The 23,820-nt window shown below is 42.2% G+C and overlaps 1 protein-coding gene across 1 annotated transcript in view; it reads left to right on the top strand.

Moving 5' to 3' along the window:
* LOC126101100 (scavenger receptor class B member 1) overlaps window positions 1–23,820 on the top strand; it is a 414,784-nt gene that overhangs the window by 367,233 nt on the left and 23,731 nt on the right. The window contains exons 5-6 of the mRNA XM_049911775.1: window positions 16,260–16,398; window positions 18,708–18,911. Of these exons, the coding sequence (XP_049767732.1) occupies window positions 16,260–16,398; window positions 18,708–18,911 (343 nt within the window). The remainder of the gene's footprint in view (window positions 1–16,259; window positions 16,399–18,707; window positions 18,912–23,820) is intronic.

The raw sequence follows: 23,820 nt of genomic DNA, 5'->3' as shown, positions 1-23,820 counted from the left end.
CTTGCTACGTTTAAGAATGCTATTATGTTTTGGTATCGCAACTATAGCACACGAGCAGTGGATAAAAATACCCTACTCTGTAGCTGAAAGACCAGCGTGACGGAGTCCCTTGCGGAGTACCGGGTTCAATTCCCAATATCGCTAGGGATTTGGCATAGGTGGGTGCACTGTAAAGTGGCTCTGTTAGCCTCGTGAGGCAAAGTGGCGGGTTACTTGAATGAGACCTACGAGCTACAAGATCGGGAAAGCTGAAAACGGCCGGGAGAGAGGTGTGTTTAGACAATGCACGGGCAACATTGGTGACCCACGGGCCTGATTCACATATTAGCTCGCGAACCGCCTCGCCACGACACGGCAGCAGCGCTCCTGGCGCATAAAGTCAAAACTGCAGAGTCCGTGGCGTTAATGTTAATGGGGTAAGGGACTAAGATGAACGGCTTCTCTTTCCTGACACACCACACCAACACTTCCTGCCTCATAACATGCGTTTTTGGCAGCACATTCATTTTATGTTCAACCCATCCCTAGATGTTTACTTTTATTTACGCGTCTTGAATGTTGTTTCTTTATGTTCAAATCGGCACATTTCGGGAGTAGTCGGTAATTTCCGTGCCACTGTCGCCTACTACCAACGATTGCGACCTACCATTGTGTAGCACAGACAGTAAATAACGAGTGTGGGTTGTCAGCATTGATGCAGAGGCGAAAATACTTCTCCCTGCACCCCTTCAATGCAGTGAGCTTTTCCTCCTCTACACACACACACACACACACACACACACACACACAATAAATATATATATATATATATATATATATATATATATATATATATATATATATATATATAGTGTTACAAAAAGGTACGGCCAAACTTTCAGGAAACATTCCTCACACACAAAGAAAGAAAATATGTTATGTGGACATGTGTCCGGAAACGCTTACTTTCCATGTTAGAGCTCATTTTATTACTTCTCTTCAAATCACATAAATGATGGAATGGAAACACACAGCAACAGAACGTACCAGCGTGACTTCAAACACTTTGTTATAAGAAATGTTCAACATGTCCTCCGTTAGCGAGGATACATGCATCCACCCTCCGTCGCATGGAATCCCTGATGCGCTGATGCAGCACTGGAGAATGGCGTATTGCATCACAGCCGTCCACAATACGAGCACGAAGAGTCTCTACATTTGGTACCGGGGTTGCGTAGACAAGAGCTTTCAAATGCCCCCATAAATGAAAGTCGAGAGGGTTGAGGTCAGGAGAGCGTGGAGGCCATGCAATTGGTCCGCCTCTAACAATCCATCGGTCACCGAATCTGTTGTTGAGAAGCGTACGAACACTTCGACTGAAATGTGCAGGCGCTCCATCGTGCATGAACCACATGTTGTGTCGTACTTGTAAAGGCACATGTTCTAGCAGCACAGGTAGAGTATCCCGTATGAAATCATGATAACGTGCTCCATTGAGCGTAGGTAGAAGAACATGGGCCCAATCAAGACATCACCAACAATGCCTGCCCAAACGTTTACAGAAAATCTGTGTTGATGACGTGATTGCACAATTGCGTGCGGATTCTCGTCAGCCCACACATGTTGATTGTGAAAATTTACAGTTTGATCACGTTGGAATGTAGCCTCATCCGTAAAGGGAACATCTGCACTGAAATGAGGATTGACACATTGTTGGATGAACCATTCGCAGAAGTGTACCCGTGGATGCCAAACAGCTGCTGATAGTGCCTGCACACGCTGTACATGGTACGGAAACAACTGGTTCTCCCGTAGCACTCTCCATACAGTGACGTGGTCAACGTTACCTTGTACAGCAGCAACTTCTCTGACGCGGACGATAGGGTTATCGTCAATTGCACGAAGAATTGCCTCGTCCATTGCAGGTGTCCTCGTCGTTCTAGGTCTTCCCCAGTCGCGAGTCATAGGCTGGAATGTTCCGTGCTCCCTAAGACGCCGATCAATTGCTTCGAACGTCTTCCTGTCGGGACACCTTCGTTCTGGAAATCTGTCTCGATACAAACGTACCGCGCCACGGCTATTGTCCCGTGCTAATCCATACATCAAATGGGCAACTCCGCATTTGTAAACATTGCACTGACTGCAAAACCACGTTCGTGATGAACACTAACCTGTTGTTGCTACGTACTGATGTGCTTGATGCTAGTACTGTAGAGCAATCAGTCGCGTGTCAACACAAGCACCGAAGTCAACATTACCTTCCTTCAATTGGGCCAACTGGCGGTGAATCGAGGAAGTACAGTAAAAATGGTTCAAATGGATCTGAGCACTATGGGACTAAACATCTATGGTCATCAGTCCCCTAGAACTTAGAACTACGTAAACCTAACTAACCTAGTCATCACGAGGCAGAGAAAATCCCTGACCCTGCCGGGAATCGAACCCGGGAACCAGGGTGTTGGAAGCGAGAACGCTACCGCACGACCACGAGCTGCGGAGAAGTACAGTACATACTGACGAAACTAAAATGAGCTCTAACATGGAAACTAATGGTTTCCGGACACATGTCCACATAACATCTTTTCTTTATTTGTGTGTGAGGAATGTTTCCTGAAAGTTTGGCCGTACCTTTTTGTAACACCGCACATGGGCAGTAACTCCGGACTCAGATAAGAATCGTGTTTCTCTCAAAGTTGTTCAACTATTTCTATGGAATTAACAATGGGTGGCCACGACACTTGGATCATGTATTCATTTCAGACTTCTTACACTTTTAGTAGTTCATTAGGACAACATAATGTGCAAGTAGTAAGGCGTACTACGAAAGACAACTCTTACGTGTCAGTGATTTGCCGGGATGTTGCTATACTGAGCATGGGTTGGCTGCTATCGTGTGGTTCGCATTCAGCCTTCTTATCCGTGGATCGCTGGATTGAGTCCTGCTCATGTTTTTTGTATTTTTTCAACACTAGTCATATTATTTCAGGCGTCTCACATTTGAAAGGTGACATTATGAAACGACACGTATATTTGCATGAACTACTGAATTTACAATGTCATTTGGTTATTTGCTAATTTTTACTATCACATCAAATGCTATATTTGTAATTATCAACAAGTAAACAAAAAAACAGGTAACGTTTTCCTGAAAACGAATGCCTGTCGTGATTGCAGAAATCGCTTGTACCTGCAATCTGGTAAGCAACCGAGAACTGCTTTGCACCTGGACCCTTCGAGGTACAGATACAATTTTCAAGGACGAGGGATAGGTTTGGAAAGCACACGTCAAACGTCGATAAATAAAGATGCTAATAGCTCTATCCGATAATACAACCAGTTACATTACGGCAGACTATGGGGATAGTGTACAATTAAAGTCGGATGTTTATACATTACAAGTTGCAGAATGATTTTTCAGACAGACACCAAAAACATAAATTAAAACGGCGTCTACTACATCAAATGAATGCAATTTTCCCTCATGCACAAGGAATCTTAGGAGTTTCTAAGGAAAAACAGAGCTCGCTGAAATTTTGAAAAATTTCTTTCTTCAGAGAATCTGGGTGCAAATCATGCGTAACGCAATATTTTCGTAAATATCGGTGCTGGAAACTGGCGACGTACGATTGAAAGTATTTTAATAGCATCTTCACGAAAAGCAAATTCTTGTTAGTTGTCAATCAAATACGAACAAATTTGAAAGCGCTTGATATTGTGTATAGAAATCATTAGGTCGTCGGTGCACTCTGCGTCTTGCTTCATTTGAAAAGAGGAAAAATCGTGATTCGTCAGACCATACTAAAGACAGAATGAGATTTTCACTCTGCAGCGGAGTGTGCGCTGATATGACTCTTCCTGGCAGATTAAAACTGTGTGCCCGACCAAGACTCGAACTCGGGACCTTTGCCTTTCGCGGGCAAGTGTAGAGTACTTGTCCGCGAAAGGCAAAGGTCCCGAGTTCGAGTCTCGGTCGGGCACACAGTTTCAATCTGCCAGGAAGTTTCATACTAAAGACCTTCAATCAGCTCCTGTCAATCTTCTCTGCCGTTCGGGCCATTTACGTCGTCAGCTCTATGTGCACATGTGAGCAATAGCTTTTTGCAAGGTACCCGATCCCAAATCTCCGTCTGTGGTCTTCTCAGTGTTCGCTCAGAATCTTGGTTAAGATGCACCTCCGTTCACTGATGGCATTAATTCTTGTGGCGTTTGAAACCGATAGTCATTTAATACAGCGAGTGCCAGTCGTCGCCGGTTCTCGTCAGTTAGTTTTCTTTTACGACCCCTGGTTGCGAATTGTACACAATTCCTCGTAGACACCTTCAACAATTCGCGCTGATATACCAACAGAACGCGACAACTTCACTCTGCTTGGCGATGACACCTCCGAACACGATAAGTCCTTCTTGCCATTCTGTCATGCCTACACGTGGACCAGTCGTAACGCTCTCACTCCATACAACCCACGGACACACGCACATCACTGCAATGTCGTGATTACGTAAGAGGTGGAGGGCTACCTGGACACCTGGTACCATATATACACCTGGTACGGAGCTTCTAAATGACCACGATGCTCTCTTAAGGGAGACGCTGAAATTTTCTCTGGTGAGCTTAAGTTCCAGACTTCTAATTGTAAGAGCGAGTGAACAATTCTCCATCGGTCCTAAGAAATTTTTATTACACTTAAAGGGCTTTCCATTATATTTGCACATGTGACAATGCCAAAATGCGCCACTGATAAGATTCTATCTTGCTGTAGCCAGATTATAACGAATATTATTTTCATGTTTACAAAAAACGAGTATTTTATACATAGTAAGTCAAATGCTTCTAATATTCAAAATAACATTAAGTCACTGTCTTCCTCTTGACTGTTTATTAACCGCTTTTTGTCTGAGATAACATTACATTACGGGCTTGTCATAAAATTGTACTGATAACTCAATAATGTACCGGAACTTAATCAGGTGATGCTGAGGCAACTACATTAGAAAATGAGGCACAGTACTAGATGAGTTTTGCTATTTGGGAAGCAAAATAACTGATGGCCGAAGTAGTGAGAATATAAAATGTAGACTGCCAAGGGCAAGAAAAGCTTTTCTGAAGAAATCTGTTAACATTGAGTATAAATTCAAGAGTCAGGAAGTCTTTTCTGAAAGTATTGGTATGGAGTGGATCCATGTATGGAAATGAAACACGGACAGTAAACAGAATAGAAACTTTTGAAATGTGGTGTTACAGAAGAATGCTGAAGATTAGAGGGGACGATCACGTAACTAATGAGGAGGTTCTGAATAGAATTGGGGGGGGGGGGGGGGGGCATAGGAACTTGTGGCGCAACCTGAACGGAAGAAGGGGTCGGTTGGTTGGACACATTCTAAGACATCAAGGGATCACCGATTTAGTACTGGAGGGAAGTGTTGGGGGTAAAAACTGCAGATGGAGACAAAGAGATGAACACAGTACGCAGCTTCAGAGGGATGTAGGTTCCAGTAGTTACTCTGAGAACAAGAGGGTTGTACACGGAGGGCAGCATCAAACCATTCTTGAACTGGAAATAGCAACACAACTACTACTCTATAATAACTATATTTATCAATCACTTAACATACTTGTGCTAGTACTTTATAATAGGTACATACAAAGTATTTAATTGAAAGGGTATATCCTGTATGAGATTTGGACGTATCATATTGATGTTAGGCTAGCCTGCCAAATTTTCAGTCACATGTGAATACTTTCATTGTTCTTATTTTTAGTAGTACTCGACATTGGCCGGTGATAGGAGGGGAAAAAATGGTGAACTGAAGGTGCAACGCTACTGAGACGAATAGTTCTGAGTACATCAGCTACTGGGCAGTATCCATTATGCGTTCTGGATTTCTTCAAACTTGCGCTGTACTGAACTGATACGGTTGTCTCTGAGACGGGTGCTAGACCGGTTTCAGCAGAGATTTGCTTTATCAGGGGTGGAAGGAGGGACTCTCCTGGCCCTCACTGCGAATGCTCATACACTCCTGGCTTCCGTCTTTATGAGCCCCATAAAGTGCTGGAATTTACGCTGATTATCAGACGAGATAAGAACTGCAATATTTGGTTGCCATCAGTGAGCCATTCGGACTTGCCCAGAATATACAATCTGTTTTTTTTGGTGGTGGTGGTGGTGGTGGTGGTGGTGGTGGTGGTGGTGGTGGTGGTGGTGGTGTTCATCATCATCCCAAATACTGGTTTGATGCAGCTCTCCACGCTAGCCTACCATGTGCAAGCCACCATACCTCTGTGCAACTACTGCAAGCTACGTCCAATTGAATCTGCTTGCTTCAGAGAAGTCTCGGTCTCTCTCTACAACTGTCACTCACCCCCCTGCACATCACTATTAGCAACTTGACTACTCCCTGGTGCATCAGTAAGCGTCCTGTCAACTGATACAATCTTTTAGCCAACTTGCCCCATAAATTTCTTTTCTCCCCAGTTTGATTGGGTACCTTCCCTATACTAATCTGATCCACCCATTTACGTCTTTGGCCTGGAGTCACATTGACTGGAGCAGAAGTGTCTTCAGTGATGAGTCAGACTTCGAACTGAGCCCCAATGCAAGCGAAGACGTGTCTGGAGCTGCCCCGGTTAGTGGTAGAATACCAGCCAGACTGTCGCTCGCTATACAGCCCGACAACTAGGAGTGATGGCCTGGAGTGCAATTTCATTTCATAACAGTACACTGTGGCTGTCATCCGTGGTAACCTTGCAGCACTACTCTACGTCGACGATATTATTTGTCACGTTGTATTCCCGTTCACGGCAAGCTATCCTGGACTTGCATTTCAGCAAGATAATGCCCTCCCGAACATGGAGTTTTTGCTGCTTGTAATCACGCTTGTAATCACGCTTGTAATCACGCTTGTAATCATGCTTGTAATTATGCTTGCGAACGCTATCTTAGCCAGGAACGTCGCCGTGTGTCTCCCCCAACTGAGAAAGTGTGGAGCATTATGGGTAGTATCCAACTGCCATTTGGACAGAATTAAACACGATGTCCGTCAGGAGAACACCCAACAGCTCTATCAATCAGTGCCAAGCTGACTAAATGCTTGCATAAGGTGCTTGCAGAGGTGGACCAACGCGTTATTGACTTGCTCATTTTCTGAATACATCATCCAGTTCTTCTGAGATTGTAATCATTTGCTTATCTGTACATGTACATTAGATCTACCGATTTCCGTCCCTTCGGATAATTCCTTCGCGGTTTAGCTGGCCGCGGTGACCGAGCAGTTTTCGGCGCTTCAGCCCGGAACCGCGCGACTGCTACGGTTGCAGGTTCGAATCCTGCCTCGGACATGGCTGTGTGTGATGTCCTTAGGTTAGTTAGGTTTAAGTAGTTCTAGGGGACTGGTGACCTCAGATGTTATGTCCCATAGTGCTCAGAGCCATTTCAACCTTCGTGGTTTGTCGTTTTTTTCCCACTTAGAATGCATTTGGCCAAAAGGTTAGAAGAGCTTGGAAGTAGTTAAGATCCTTCATTCAGTTACAGTGGTGTAGAAGGACTGGTTAACATCCAGTCAGTTAAAACCATAGGAGTAATTTGTTTTGTAAATTTAGACGTCAGTCACGGCAGTTGTCTGCTGGTAAGAACAGCTAGGCCCTTAAAAGCGAGTGCTGTTAAGAACGTATCTGTGCTGCGGTTCTGTCGCAATACTGCGGAGGCCTGCCATGTGCCTCGCTTAAGAACACACTTACTCTGCATCCACGAGGCCGACCTCTTCGTCTGGCTCTCACATCAAGACACGTGTACGCACATCGTGTCCGACTGCCCCTCAGTCTCAAGTGCGTTGCGTACTTCATCGATGTAGCAAGTCGCTTGCGGCGCGCCGTCTCATTTTACGAGCGGCGAGTATCTCTGCAGTTAACCTCTATTACGCTAATGTAAAATATGTGCGATTAGACGCATGTTTGTGATAGAAGGCGGTCAAGGTCTGCGTACGTGGTATCGCGTCATCTAGATTATTAGGAGCAAAGGTTATTCGATGCCGGTTAGAAAGGTGTTAATCACTGTGGTTCAAGTGCAAACTATGGAATTTTTCTGAATGGTCTATTCTGTATCCATGGGCGACGTACACTATCTGATCAAAAGTATCCGGACACCCGTACGTAATGGGAACTGACAACCATATGTCAGCAGCAGAAGCGAACGCGCCAATATAAAAAGAGGCTGCGAATACTGTTTTGTCAACAGAGAAGCAGTAACAGCGGAATGAGTCAGTCAGGAGAGTTCACTAAATCTAACATGGACTAGCCACTAGATGTCACCTGAGTAACAGATCCATGAAGGATCCTACAGCTTCCCGGGGCGACTGTTGGCGATGTGACTGTTCAGTGGAAAGGAAGAGCGACACCTAATTCATCTACTGACGGACAGGGATCGTCGAGCATTGTGGAGAGTTTCCAGAATGAGATTTTCACTCTGCAGCGGAGTTTCATATCGGCGGACACTCCGCTATAGAGCGAACATATCATCCTGGAAACATGCCCCAGGCTGTGGATAAGCCAGGAGTGCTAGTTCTGCAAGTTTTGCAGAAGAGCTTCTGTGAAGTTTGGAAGGTAGGAGACGAGGTACTGGCGGAAGTAAAGTTGTGAGGTCGGGGCGTGAGTTGTGCTTGGGTAGCTCAGATGGTAGAGCACTTGCCCGCGAAAGGCAAAGGTCCCGAGTTCGAGTCTCGGTCCGGCACACAATTTTAATCTGCCAGGAAGTTTCATTGTGGAGTGTGGTTGTGAAAAATCGCGTGATACCAGCGGAGGGAGTAACTCGTGAGTTCCGAAGTCCTATCAGCAGCCCAATCAGCACGATTATTGTGTGTAGGGAATTAAAGAGAATGGTATGCAATGGCGGAGAGAGTTCCCATAAACCACACATTTCAAGCGACGTTCGGGGTGATATAAAGAACGACGCCATAGTGGACGAATGGAAACGAGTGCTTTAGAGTAATGAATCGTGCTACGCCCAGATCCAATGGAAGGTTTTGAGGAACATTGCCCGGCATCATGTATAGTGCCAACAATGAAGAGCGGAGCAGGTGTTGGCAAGACATCGGAATTTTTTCGTAATAAAAGTGTGGCTCCCTTACTGCCCTTAAGGAAACGCTAAATGTGTAAGGATGTGAGCACATTTTACAGATTTGTGTACTGTGCACGGTAGCGAAACAGTTCCTAGGGAATGACTGTGTCACAATGAAAATACTTGCTGCCATAAAGCAGCATCTCTGAGACAATGATTTGTGAACAACAGTGGTCCTCAATTGGACTGACAAACCAGAACCCGCACCTGAATCCAATGGAACTCCTTTGGGATGAGTTGGAAACATTAACTTCGCTCCAGACCCCAGTGTCCAACATCAGTGCCTTATGTGGTTTCGGCTCTTCAGGTAGAATGGGTCCAAAGACACTCAGACACGTCATTCAAAATATCTCCAGCGTAGTTAAAATTGTCGTAAAGGCTTGTTCACAAATAGGAGTCTCAACACCTTGATGATATTGTATATAAGAAAGTATTATGTAAAACAACAGGAGAGTGCCAAAATGTTTCGCTCGCAATTATATATCACTACGTCATCCGTTTATTCGCTTCTAACGAATTCTACGTCGTTTCAAGACAGGAATAATGTTAGAAAAATGTTGGACCCAAGCGTACCAACAGTTTCTGAAGAGAATAGAGGCGAGAATGTTAAGGTTGAAAGTCCTGTGGACGTCGATATCTTTAGAACCGGAGGACTGCTTCAGTTGTACGTGGAGTGGGCGAAAGAAAATACAGCAATGTGCGCAACTCAATCATTGAATCAGTGAACACCGGAAAATAGAACCTAAACGTTTGAGATGCTGTACCATAATAATAAATTCGTGCTGCTTAACAACCTGGTGCCCGTTGGACACTATAGACCGGCAGCACATCCGTGGATATTTTGATTATCAAATACGCCGGGAGAAACTCGAGAATCACAACCTGGTGCAAGTCTTTCAGCTCGACGTCGTTTCGTCGATTTGTGTGTTCCTACCCTATTAATTTTATCTCGTAAATGGGTCCTACAGTTTAAACTGGAATCCATACCATGTTTCGTCCCTAGTGAATTTTCATATCATAGAGAGTTGAAGGCTAAGTTAGACTGAAATATTCTGTCGCCCGATGGGTACTCGATACTGTGAATTTTCGATTTCAGGGCGCGCACTTTACCACTAGATTATCAGGCCTGCCTCGACGATATAATAAAGTACGATGCTGAAAACTGAGCTGATAACATAACAAACAGGACTTAAGCACCTGACGTGATGGTACTTGAGGCTGCCGAAATGTACAAAATGTTGTACAGGAAGACATAAAGTAGAACTTTCGCAACAAGTAACTGAGGATGCTGGGTGTAGATACTACTCTACCCTCTCCCTCAGTAACCTCATTATGCTTTTGAGTAGAAAAACACACTAGATGTGAGTACAGAGCTTCTTGTCTTTGTTGGTGGTCTGAAAAAAATTAATGTCCGGTGTCACAGAAATAAGGCACTGAACCATATCTGTGACTTTTCTAAGGCACACTTAAACAGACGATAAAGCCTGTTCATTCTGAACTGTTCTGATGGATGAACTTACCGCACCTGAAGATATCCAAAGCGCCGACCGCCTAGTGAGGGCTGCAGTTCTGAGTCCTTTTACGCATTTCTGCGATGCCCTTCAACCGCCACCAAGAACATCTTAGAGTCTCAGCAAACCAGCCAACCTGTGTTGCGAGCAGAGTTGAGTTCGTGTACCACTAGGACCTGTCATCACATCTTTTCACACGCATATTCTGCACAACCAGTAAGAGAGTCATGCTTCTCCTCGTGGTGTAGGCCTTCTGGAAAGACTCGTGTCCATTCCTCTTGCCACACAGTTGTCTTGAGCCTATCTCGTTTATTATATCTGGGGAGAATAACGTATGGGCGTTCCCCGGGGCTCAGTCTTAGATCCATCATCGATCCTCATATGTGTAAACCGCCTTGCGTCTAATATACTACAAGCAGAACCAGTTACTTTTGCAGATGACACTAGTATTGTAATCAGTCCAGGCATACATAGAGAAACAGAAGAAATGAACTATATTCTTAAAAGTATCATTGACTGGTGTTCTGTGGATGGCCTCACCCGCAATTTTAAAATGACAAAACTGAAAATGCTGTGCACATCTGGGGGTACTAAACCAATGATAAGTGTAATACATGATGAGAAAATTATAAACAGGTGCAGACATCAGAATTTTTTAGTATCCGTATAGATGAATTTAAACCGTAAAAAGCACATTTTGGATTTCCTAAAACAACTTAGTTCAGCCACATTTGCACTTAGAATTATTACAAATCTTGGCGAGAGAGAAGTCAATAAGCTGACACATTTTACAATAGTATTATTCAACAATGTGATTAGGATATTCTTCTGGGGTGCTTCATCTTTCATAAAGTCTTCATATCTCAGAAACGTGGTAGTGAGCAAGCTAATGCGACTCACCTTTCTTTATTTCTGACAAGGAACTAACTTAAGGAGAGTATTTGCTTAAGTCACTTGGCCGACAATCATTGGTTTAGATATCAGCGGTAAGCGTATTGAAGAAAACATTTCATTCGTCTGGAATGATCTCATGAAATAAAGAAATTTTAAAGCAAGCTTTTAGATGCCGATATTCGAACTCAGGGCTTCGGCTCCTTGAGATTCCCCTGCGATTTTTACAGCCATGTGAACAGTGTTTATAGTGGAAGCAGCAATGTGCGTGACACGTTTGAACGATACTACCTGTTATTCAGTTGTGTCCTTCAAAACATGTCGCTGAAACTGCCTCATACCAGAGTCTTCTAAGAGTGAAAAACTGTTACGGAAGTAAGGAGTAAACCTTTGTATACAATAGTAGTCGCAGGTTATGCTAGGAATCTAAACCGAATCGTATCAGTAAAGAGGTCATGCCAAGGTCAGTTGCGTAAACTAATTAATGTTCAGTGCGGAATCCAATGTAACAAGTTCTGATCTTGGGTAAGGAGAGTGCGAGAACGAAGTGACCATCGATGAAGGCCGGAGCGACAATAAATCTGAGGTATAAGGTGGTTCCGAACTGAATAGCAGGAGTAGCTAGCTAAGCTGTTAAGAGAGTCGGGGACATGCATCTCCGGAAACACTTTTTCTTTGTAGATGACACTTTTTGATGAGATCTACAATTTCGAGATATCGCTGTTATGGGAACAAAAACTATTCTGAAATGAATAACAATCATTGTGCTGTCGTGTCTTTGTAGAGTATCTGCGACTTATTACGCTGGATGTATGTTATTTTTTCCAAACATTTGCCGTGATATCATATTGTCAGCGATTGTAGTTAATATCTAGCCAAAGTGTGAATCTGTATCTTACTCCGTCTCGGAACCTTCTCATGATCTCAGTTAAGGATTTTATGGAGTACCTGTCACAAATTGCTGTTTCCTGACATTCTGTTGCATGTCAGAAAGCCTGTTGTATGAGATAAAACGGTTTCGCTTTTTTTTTATGATGACGCTCTTAATCTGTTAGAAATCTGCACCCGTAATTGGTCTCTGCGCTGTTGTTAAATACACGGCAGTGTTGAAGGTGGAAAATTATATCTTCTCGTTCTTGAGCCATTTTTTAAGATGCTAGTGTGGACGTAACACTATAAAATCAAAGATGGAAATTGTCTATATACAGAAAACTTGAAAAAACAATGTATGACAAACTAAAGACATAAGGAAGTCTTACAGCTAACAATAATATTGCACCGTTAAAGTCAAACACAAATGCACATGAAATTAGCAGAGGTTAATTTTTTACAGGCACGTCGAATGAACGGAACTTAACAGACTAAAAAGAAAAAATTAACAACATTTTAAAATTGAAATGTAAAAATAACTCTCTTAAGGAACTGGTTAAATAGCCGAAGGAAGTTACCATGAATAAGAAAGCCATTAAAAACAGCATAACATATAGTAAGAAAATTATGAAGTGAAAAGATTTTAGATACATTACTAACCCTGGAACCGAAGGAAGAGAAAGGAAAGATAAAATTGAAGAAATGAAATCTTTGATAAGCTTCTTAAAGATGATCCTCAACAGACCTGTAATGGGAAATGAAAAAAAATAAAAATTCTGAAATTTATTTATATATTAGACATCACTATGAACGAGAAAGCTTTCTTTCCATCCCTCTCCTTTGCTGGCAACATCCTCCCGTCAGAATTCTTTGAAAATGTGGTTACCGTTTCAAATAGCTTAGAGATTAAATAGGCACTTTCAGGGAGCATCGTTTATTTCAGATGATCTGAATTGGCAACAGCGTGGACAAGTTTTTCTTCCTCATTATCCAGTAGCTTCCTTCAAAGAGTAATGTCCTGGTACCAATTTTCTCCAGTGCACCGTCATTATCAACTGCCTTAGTCACCTTTACAGTGCTCGAAGCTGCTACCGACAAGATATTCCTCTAGGGAAAAGTCACTGCCACAGATGAAGGATGGCGTGAGTACTTTATGGCTATTGGGTGTCTAATAAGAGTGGAAACTTTCAAGCGGAGATCGTAACGTACCTTCAACAGAATACGCGAATGTGTAGCTTATCGTTACCTTTCGGACCATGAGAAAGATCGAATCAGTGGCATGATGGACATGGTAGCATTAGACTCACAGCTCGCAGCACAGTGACTGAAGAACGAGTTAGTTAACTTAGTGTTTCATTGATAGTTTTGGACGAGTAATCCTAATGACGTTGAACAAGTCATTTTACATTCACATTGAAAATTAATTTGTAAATATGGCTACACATGAGCATTTGTAAGGTTTTTTTTATATATACGGAGGTATGTGTATCTACCCACCACCTTTTACAGATTACAATAACAGAAATTCTGCTACGGAACAGGGGTAGTTGTCAAGGAGAAACTGTATCAGTTTATTTTCAAATTTTACTTTGCTGTTTCTCAATTTTATGTACCCGGGTAAATAAACAAAAATTTGAGTTGCAGCACTGTACACCACTTTTTGCGCTAAGCAAAACCTTAATGTGAAGTAATGGTTGTCATTTTTCCTTTTGGTATTGTAATTATGCACATCATTGTTACCTTTGAACCGAAATGAATTTTTTCTAATAAACTTCATGACGGAATAAGTATACTGTGAAGCAATATCAGATACCCACCTTCTTAAACAGATGTCAACAAAATGATAGTGGGTGAGCACCACATATTCTTCTACAATGTTTCTGAGCTATGAAGACGTTCTGAAAGATGAGGCACCACAGAACAATATCCTAATCACATTGTTAAATAATACTATGTAAAATGTGTCAACTTATTGACTTGTCTTTCGCCAAGATTCGTAATAATTCTAAGTGCGAATGTGGGTGAACTAAGTTGTTTTAGGAATTCCAAAATAGGCACTTTCAGGGAGCATTGTTTATTTCAGATTATCTAAATTGGCAAAGCCGGATCCGTCGCCAGTTTCCCCCCAATCCGAACTTGTGCTCTGCCCGCAATGACCCTAGTGGAATGTAAAGATCTGATTCTTTTCCAATTGGAAACCTGTTTCGCAGTCTCTTTTAACATTCGCGCTAAACCAAAGCTGTCAATTTTGTCATTACGACGTCTTCTATCACATCGTGATGACTTCAATGTTTTCGAAGAGAGTATCTACTAGGACAATACCAGATGGCCTGTACATCTAAAAGGAGACAAATGCTTGGTATCTTTAATACCAACAGCCAAATAAGGCGAGTTATTTTCAATCGTGTTCCTCGAGTGTCAGCATCTATCACGCAAATGTATGTTAGGACTTCCGGAGGTAATGGCATAAGGGTTGATGGTTTTGCTCTGCTAGACTCCGACCAGTATTCACTCCACATCATTAATCGACAACATTACTAACAGTATAGATAAGAGATGACAGATTCTTATAAGCGAATACAAATAAAGGATAGATAACACAACGACGAAAAGATCGAACTCATATACCGTTCTACAGGGAAAATAGTTTGTTACGAATCTGAACTCAGAAGTTTTCAAAGCAATAAGCCTGTAAAAAAAAAAAAAAAAATAAAATAAAATAAAATAAATCGAAGGAAAGTCACATTTAAAAATGACACGCTACAGAGATAATTGATTTTATTGTCTTTACATAAAATATTGTAATATTGTTGTAGATAATACACTGTTTGCTGATGTACAACACGGTTAAATGTAAATATTAAAGATTTTTTTTTAGTTTTTGCTATTGTCCCTTCTGCAACCGAGTACTACGGTGTATGTTCACGTCAGAAAAAGCTCGCCTTTTAATCACCTCATCAGTGGTACAAAAGAACTTAATACTTGCAAGCCTTGTTCGTTGTATAAAATCGTTGGTTTTTTAGATCTGAAACGGTTCGTTAGTTATCCTACTTACATTGAGATGCGCCTTTCTAATACAGTGTGAAACGGAAACGTGTATAAGAGAGTAAATTTATGGTCCTTTGCTCTGACAGAACAGTAAAAAAGAAGAAGAAAAGAAACTAAGTCTTCGCCAGTATAAATGTCGGAATTCCAAAAAAAAATTGGTACGATACCTCCATGGCAGACTTACTTATAGACAGGAATCGTGAACACGGTTGGCAATGTAGCCCAGACACCTTAGTCGGTAAGACAATTAATTCTACAGCAAGTGTCAACGTTGAATCTCCTATCTAACGTAAAATGTCAACCTCTCAGGAAGTTCGACAACAGTGTACACTGTAATGTACAGTGTTGAACTCATTCTGGAAGCGCAGAAAGATGTTTACTAGTATCGTTTAATCTTCAGCGGTCTGTTTATGGTCTTACAAATAAAACAGGAAACATCTCCGACGTATGTTGTTCTGTTGCACAAGCGAATAGCCAATAAACTATTGAACAGGTTACTGAAACTCAAATGGGTCAAAAACGTATGATGATGGAAAATATTAAGTAATACAGGGCGTAACAACAAACCACTCCAAACAATATTTTAACAATTGTCAAGGCAATGCAGAAACATTTTGCAGTTACCCATCCGTATTCCCGCTTTGTGTGAACGAAATGCAAGATGTTTTTGTACTTTTATGTCGTCTATTTGTTAATAACTGTTGTAGATGAACCACTCACTTACCTGTGATTGGAGTAATATTCTTCTTTGCTGTAGTTTTTGATATAAATATGACGCAAGTAAACCAGTGCGCGAAACACGATGATGCAGACGAATCGTGAGCTAAATAGTTTTCCTGTTTGCCTGGCAGGGAGGACATGGAGAAGGTGAACATCAAGTTCCACGACAATGGCACCGTTACCTACCAGCACAACAAGATCCTGCAGTTCGTCCCGGAAATCTCTGCTGACAAGAACCTCAAGCTGACTGTGCCCAACATCCCTCTACTGGTAAGTATTCATTACTGCTCTCACCTGAGCGCATTCTGCCATGACTACCGAGCCGTGATTAAGACAGTTCCCGTGAAGGCGTCCACGCACATCGAAACTAGGATCAATCACCTTTGAATGTAAATTAGACCTCGAGATCAGACACTTTGTATCAAACAGTGTATAACGAGTTGTGAGACAATGATTAAGGCAGAAACAGTTCTGAGTGAATTCATTACAGCTATTGTCAATGGCGAACAGCGTCTGTGATTTAAATTGATGGTTTATGTAGTTATAATACGCAATCAGTCGCTTTCTGACTTTGATAAGATTCCTTGCACCATTAAATAGTTTTCCAGCCACTGTAAGTTCATCATCTGATCGAGGCGTTATAGGAGCAATATTTCCTGGCCTATGTACAGTAAGACGGTAGAGTTGTGGTAATTACACTCCTTCGTTGTATCCATGAGAATCTCAAGCCAATAATGTACATTTACACACACACACACACACACACACACACACACACACACACACACACACACACACACACACTCTATTTAGGTGCACTTGGCTCACAGTAAACAAACGCAAGGCCTCTTTACTCTCTCTCTGTCTCTCTCTCTCTCTCTCTCTCTCTCTCTGTGTGTGTGTGTGTGTGTGTGTGTGTGTGTGTGTGTGTGTGTGTGTGTGTGTGTGTGTGTAACCTAACTAAAGGTGCATTATCAGAATGAATTTGTCGTGGATACGACGAAGCAGTGTAATCACGACTACTCTACTATCTGACTGCACACGGTCCAGAAAATAACATTCCTTCATTTCTAACTGATGATGAGCCTGCAGTGGCTAGAAAGATATTTCTATAGCATGTTAGAAATACTGTCTCCAATTTTCAGAGTTTAATTCGTGATACAAAGATGTAAAACCCATCTTGTTTCAAACAATTCGCGAGTGCCACGCCTACTTTTCTACACGACTCTGTCCTTGTTTGGGAAATTTTATAAAAATGGTTCAAATGGCTCTGAGCACTATGGGACTCAACATCTTAGGTCATAAGTCCCCTAGAACTTAGAACTACTTAAACCTAACTAACCTAAGGACATCACACACACCCATGCCCGAGGCAGGATTCGAACCTGCGACCGTAGCAGTCCCGCGGTTCCAGACTGCAGCGCCAGAACCGCTAGACCACCGCGGCCGGCTAAAATTTTATAGATTCGTGTCATCAGAGAAGACATGTGTAGAATACAGAAGGCTGTGAGCCATTTACTGTGTGATTAATTACGATACATTAAAGGAATGCACACTTGGTGGAACACACAACCCGAACGAAATCTTTAATATACTTGTTTACAAGAAACGCCCGAAGAAAACGTTTGCTCATGTACTATCGTCAGAATTTCGTCATATGATGGTTGTCTGGTGTTTAATGATGATAACACTGGAAGAATCAGGGCCGTTAAGAGACTGAGATTTGATGCTGGTTACTTCACTAAAACCAGCTGAAGATGACAGATGATGTGCGTGTTGCTAGTTCTGAATGGTTAGTGAAGGATATTGCAAAAAAGGCGTGACGGGATGGTCAGATTAGAAGAATGGAGCTATATGAAGATCAAGTGTTTGGTTCCGGCATAAATGCTGATAAAATCTTTTTTCTGCATTTCTCGCAACTTTAATTCTTAGGTGTATAAGGAACATTTACTGCTGAACCATTGAAGATAAAAAGGTGAGATTAGCTACGGACCATGTACATACTATAAAACAACCTTCTGTGGTACAGAATTTTTCAGTGTGCATTACTATCAGACTTAGCAAATTTTATTTCATAAAAATTTAAATATGTATGATAAACAAATTTTTAAAAAAAATTGTTGCAAGGTTTCTAAGACTGATTTTAAAAGACTGGTACCCAATTTATCTGATTACTAAGAATAACCTACCACATTCTGGAATTTGTAGGTAAAGAAAAAGTTCATCTGATAGTGTGTGTTCTAAAAGTATCCAGCAATGCCACGAGCAAATCATTTGAAAAAAGAAAAAAGACAGTTTACAGCCAGTAACATAGTGACATGTGAAAAAGTTACATTAACTTACATGTACCCACGTATTTTTTTCATGCGTCCCCACCCCTCAGGTGCAAGAAATCGTATGAAATTCAGAAAGCGACTGACTGCATATTATACCGACATAAACTGCCAAATTACGAGTAACGTCAATTTGTCAACTTTGTAGTAATGCTAACAGATGTTGATGTAGAGGATTCCCGAAAGATGAGTACTGTAGAAACGGAAGAGAGTGACAGGTAGGTAAGTGGAGCTGGTGTGTTGCAGACGCTGTCCTCGCACATGAACAGCATACCGCGGCTGGCGGCCAGGGCGCTCAACATCGTGCTGCGCGTGTGGAAGCAGAAGCCGTTCGTGCACGTGACGGCGCAGGAGCTCATGTTCGGCTACGACGACCCCTTCACCAAAATCGCCAGCAAGGTCTTCCCGCGCGGCCAGCGGCCCAACGCCAAGATGGGCCTACTGCTCACTGTGAGTACTCCGCGAGCCACCTTGTGGTGTACTTTGTGTTTCATTGACAGTTTCTCCTTTCCCGGTCCAGTCGTGACTGATGCTCGGGAAGAGCGTGTGTTGGCAAGCCGCAGTGTGAGCTCGACTCTCTCTCTCTTACCTTACTGTTCACATTGTACATGGTGACCGGGTTAAACGTATAATAATACAATATGTAGTAATTTGAGATGTAGCTGAATATTTATTGGCGGTTTGCTTCTAAAAGTATGGTAAAATGTAAACTTTCATGGCCGGAAATGTTACACAGCTGCTTAACGCAGAATTAAAACATCTCACCAATGAAACTTCCTGGCAGATTAAAACTGTGTGCCGGACCTTTTTTTTGTAACCATATATATTTATTTAAATATATTAACAACGATGCATTAAAAAAACAATTTATTCTATTAACCTATTATATTCCTAGTGTTGGTTAACATTACTGTCATTTTATAGGTTTTCCATTGTATATTCTTTTCTTTTCCGTTTTGCTCTTATTGTTATTTCTTGAACCCTTTTACATGGCCATTTGTCATCTTTTTTTGGGTAAAACATTGCAGGACAGGCATAATAATTTATATGTAGCATCGATACATTGATTTTGAGTTCATGTTTCTGTATGTCATGCACTTGTGATGCCACAGGCATTCTGGTTTGATCTCTTCTCTTGTTTGCACTGTTAGGTGGGGCAGTATGAGGGAAACATCAGTATGATAGATGGAGCAGAAGTGGAAGAAACTTTTTTACATATACTACAGATTATACATAGACTGAAGGAGAGAAATTTATGTCATATAAGAGAAGCAGAGAGCGAAGTGTGAGTAAAAATTTTATAGGGCACATAGTAAAGGAAATCATTAAAGAAAAAATGAGTAGTTGGCACTTTTCACTAACAAGGAAACCTCCCCATCACACCCCCCTCAGATTTAGTTATAAGTTGGCACAGTGGATAGGCCTTGAAAAACTGAACACAGATCAAACGAGAAAACAGGAAGAAGTTATGTGGAACTATGGCAAAAAATAAGCAAAATATGCAAACTGAATAGTCCATGGGCAAGATAGGCAACATTAAGGATAGCCTCAGCTTACGAGCGCTGTGGTCCCGTGGTTAGCGTGAGCAGCTGCGGAACGAGAGGTCCTTGGTTCAAGTCTTCCCTCGAGTGAAAAGTTTTCTTTCTTTATTTTCACAAAGTTATGATCTGCCCGTTCGTTCATTGACGTCTCTGTTAACTGTAATAAGTATTTTGTCTGTGTTTTGCGATCACACCGCAAAACCGTGCGATTAGTAGACGAAAGGACGTGCCTCTCCAACGGAAACCGAAAACATTTGATCGCAAGGTCATAGGTCAACCGATTACTCCACAGGAAAACACGTCTGATATATTCTATACGACACTGGTGACGGCATGTGCGTCACATGACAGGAATATGTTGTCGACCCACCTAACTTGTACACTTGGCGAATGGGTAAAAAGATTCTTCTACCTTGCCCGATTTAGGTTTTCTTGTGGACGTGATAATCACTCCCAAAAAAGTTATGAAAACATAAGAGTTTGTCACATAAACTGAAAATAAAAAATTAAGCTTTTCACTCGAGGGAAGACTTGAACTAAGGACCTCTCGTCCCGCAGTTGCTCACGCTAACCACTGGACCACGGCGCTCATGCGTTCATAGTGTTCTTGATGTTCCCTATCTTACACGTCAACTACTCAGTTTAGTCCGCAGCTCGTGGTCGTGCGGTAGCGTTCTCGCTTCCCGCGCCCGGGTTCCCGGGTTCGATTCCCGGCGGGGTCAGGGATTTTCTCTGCCTCGTGATGACTGGGTGTTGTGTGATGTCCTTAGGTTAGTTAGGTTTAAGTAGTTCTAAGTTCTAGGGGACTGATGATCACAGATGTTAAGTTCCATAGTACTCAGCGCCATTTGAACCATTTTTTTAACTACTCAGTTTGTATATTTTGCTTATTCTTTTCATAGTTCCACACAACGTCTTTCTGTTTTCTCGATTGATCTGTGTTCAGTTTTTCAAGGCCTATCCACTGTGCCAAGTTATAACTAAATCTGATGGGGGTGCGATGGGGAGGTTCCCTTGTAAGTAAAGCTTTTATCCTACACAATACAGTAAAATAAAAAGAAAAACACTCGTAGTACTACTGGGCATACTTTTGACACTGATTTGGCCGCGAGCATGACAGATGTTCGGTGAGAAGCACTTTGTATCACTGATTTCACCAATAAGAAACACTGTATACTACTAGCCCGCATCTCGTGGTCGTGCGGTAGCGTTCTCTTTCCCACGCCCGGGTTCCCGGGTTCGATTCCCGGCGGGGTCAGGGATTTTCTCTGCCTCGTGATGGCTGGGTGTTGTGTGATTTCCTTAGGTTAGCTAGGTTTAAGTAGTTCTAAGTTCTAGGGGACTTATGACCACAGAAGTTGAGTCCCATAGTGCTCAGAGCCATTTGAACTGTATACTACTACACTTACCTATTTGAGGCGAGAGCAGAAATCACTATATTTTCTGTTGCACTTATTCACTATCACTGCACACGTTCTTCTTGTGATGAGTGTGGTGAGGTGGCTGGTGGCGATCCCGAGACTCGAACTCGGGACCTTTGCCTTCCGCGGGCAAATGCTCTACTAACTAAACTACCCAACACCCCGTCCTCACAGCTGTACTGCTGCCAGTACCTACCTTCCAAACTGGATTCTGGATCTCACCAATGCATTGCTCAAGAATGGTTATTAGTACACTGAAGTGGAAAAAGCGTTAGTACCACCGCTTAGAAATCATAGCGATACTCCAGCGCCGGTGAAATCGAAAGTTTTCCTGCCATTTATTAAAGACGTGACTGACCGCGTAGGGAAAAATCCTGAGATAGCGGAACATCGCGGTAATGTACACATCTACACGAAAGATAAAAGATCACCTAAAATCGGCCAAGGATGCCAACCGCTGGTAAAAGCTACAATTAATAGGATTCCGTAAAAAGAACTGTCCAAAAACGACTCGATGAGTCGGCAATTGCAGAAGAAGGGAGACTGACGGATATGCTGTTGCGGAACATGCCTTACAGCCAGGAAACCTCCACATTCATTTTGATAAAACTCAAGTACTGGCAGTTACAAGCGGATATCGTGAAAGGCTATACAGTGAGATCGTAGAGATTGCAAAACACCCCAGGAATTTCAATAGGAAGGAGAAGGGCGTGAAATTGTCATTGGGATTCCGGTGCTGAAGATGTGTATCAGTCTTCCACAACAGGATGACAGCAACAGCGGACGACGGCAGTCGACAACGGCCAATTGCGACCGCGTAATCAAAACATGTGACGTCACACGGAAGCGGAATTTTGCTGTAATCGGTATCGAGCCAGGGTGAGAATCGGACATTCAGCAAAGATACGATTCCCCTTGAAAATGTTCTCCGCAGATGGGAACGAAAGGTCAGGTTTTAAATCTAAATCCATTCGACCGCGGCATAATAGCTGGGAACATTTTATTAATTGTGAAATGTTTACTGTGTTTGCTTGCTGCAATTGGTACTGCGTACACATGCACGTAACTGCTTTGTTCATGCAAACGGGCATCAGTACACATGTGGACTCCGCAGCACAAGGTGTTCTGTGTGCTTTCTGTCGTGGAGCTAAGTCTGTCACACTGGTACAACGACGTTTTCTGCGTGAGTATTCACTGCGTCCAGCTGCCGGTTATCCCACTTACGTAACAATCAAGAAATAGGACAATAGCCTTAAGGAAGTGGGAATTTCGATATCGGACCACCACGCCAAGCACGAAGTTACAGAGGCTACTGTTGCATTTATCCATACTTTCCTTTCTATGGGGGTTTATCAAGAAATAGGTGTACCAGACACTAGTTTGTAATATACCAGATCTGTGCCTTCGCATTCGCGCAGATACCACAAAATGTCAGGTGTTCAATGTTTGAGAACACTTGAGCAGGAGTGGAATAGAGATATGATATCTGTCGCGCCACTAATAATGCGCATATCGACGTGTGTTATGTGTAAAATACTTTTTAAGTTACCATACTTGTAGAAATGTACCGTCAATAAATATCTCGTTTACTTCTCAAGTTATTACATTTTATATTATTACATATCTAACCCGAATATCCTGTATATTAATGGTACTGCTAACAATATTAACAGAACCTCAGACTTCCCGCAGATAATTCTTTTATCTGTAATGAAGTATTGTGTGAAGAAAGTTGGACGAACATTCTGTTACATTATGATTAATTTCAAAGTGGTGCAAATATTGGCAATTTGATCTAAATAATCAAACTTGTAAAATTTTTTCACTTCAGAGAACGGAAAAATGTAGCATTTTAAGATTACAGTATCACAGAGTCAATTGCAATCAGTTACTTAATATAAATACCTGGCAGTAACAATTTGTAGAAGTACGACATGGAACGTTCGCAAAGCCTCAGTCGCAGGTAAATCAGATGGCAAACTTCGGTTCACTGACAGAATATTGGAATAATACAGTCAGTGTGCGAAGGGTGTTACTCACAAAACGATCGTGTGACCCATTCTAGAATATTGCTATTCGTGGGATTCGCAGCAAATAGGAGTGACAGGAGATATGGAACGTATACATCGAAGGACAGCATGAACGGTCACAGGTGCGTCTGACCTACCTGTCAGGTCACAGACATACTGAAGAAACTGAACTGGCACACGCTTTAAGGCAGACGCAGATTATCTCGTGAAAGCTTAGTTACAAAGTTCCTAGAACAAGCTCGAAGTCAAGCAGCTAGAATATACTACAACCGCATATATATTGGTGCCATTGAGATTTCTAAGGCAAAATTATATCGATCACAGCACGCACAGAGCCGTTTAAACAGCAGTCATTCTTCCTATGCTC

This window comes from Schistocerca cancellata, chromosome 9 (genome assembly GCF_023864275.1).
Source record: "Schistocerca cancellata isolate TAMUIC-IGC-003103 chromosome 9, iqSchCanc2.1, whole genome shotgun sequence".
NCBI lineage: Eukaryota > Metazoa > Arthropoda > Insecta > Orthoptera > Acrididae > Schistocerca > Schistocerca cancellata.
This window is presented reverse-complemented; position numbering and strand designations above follow the sequence as displayed.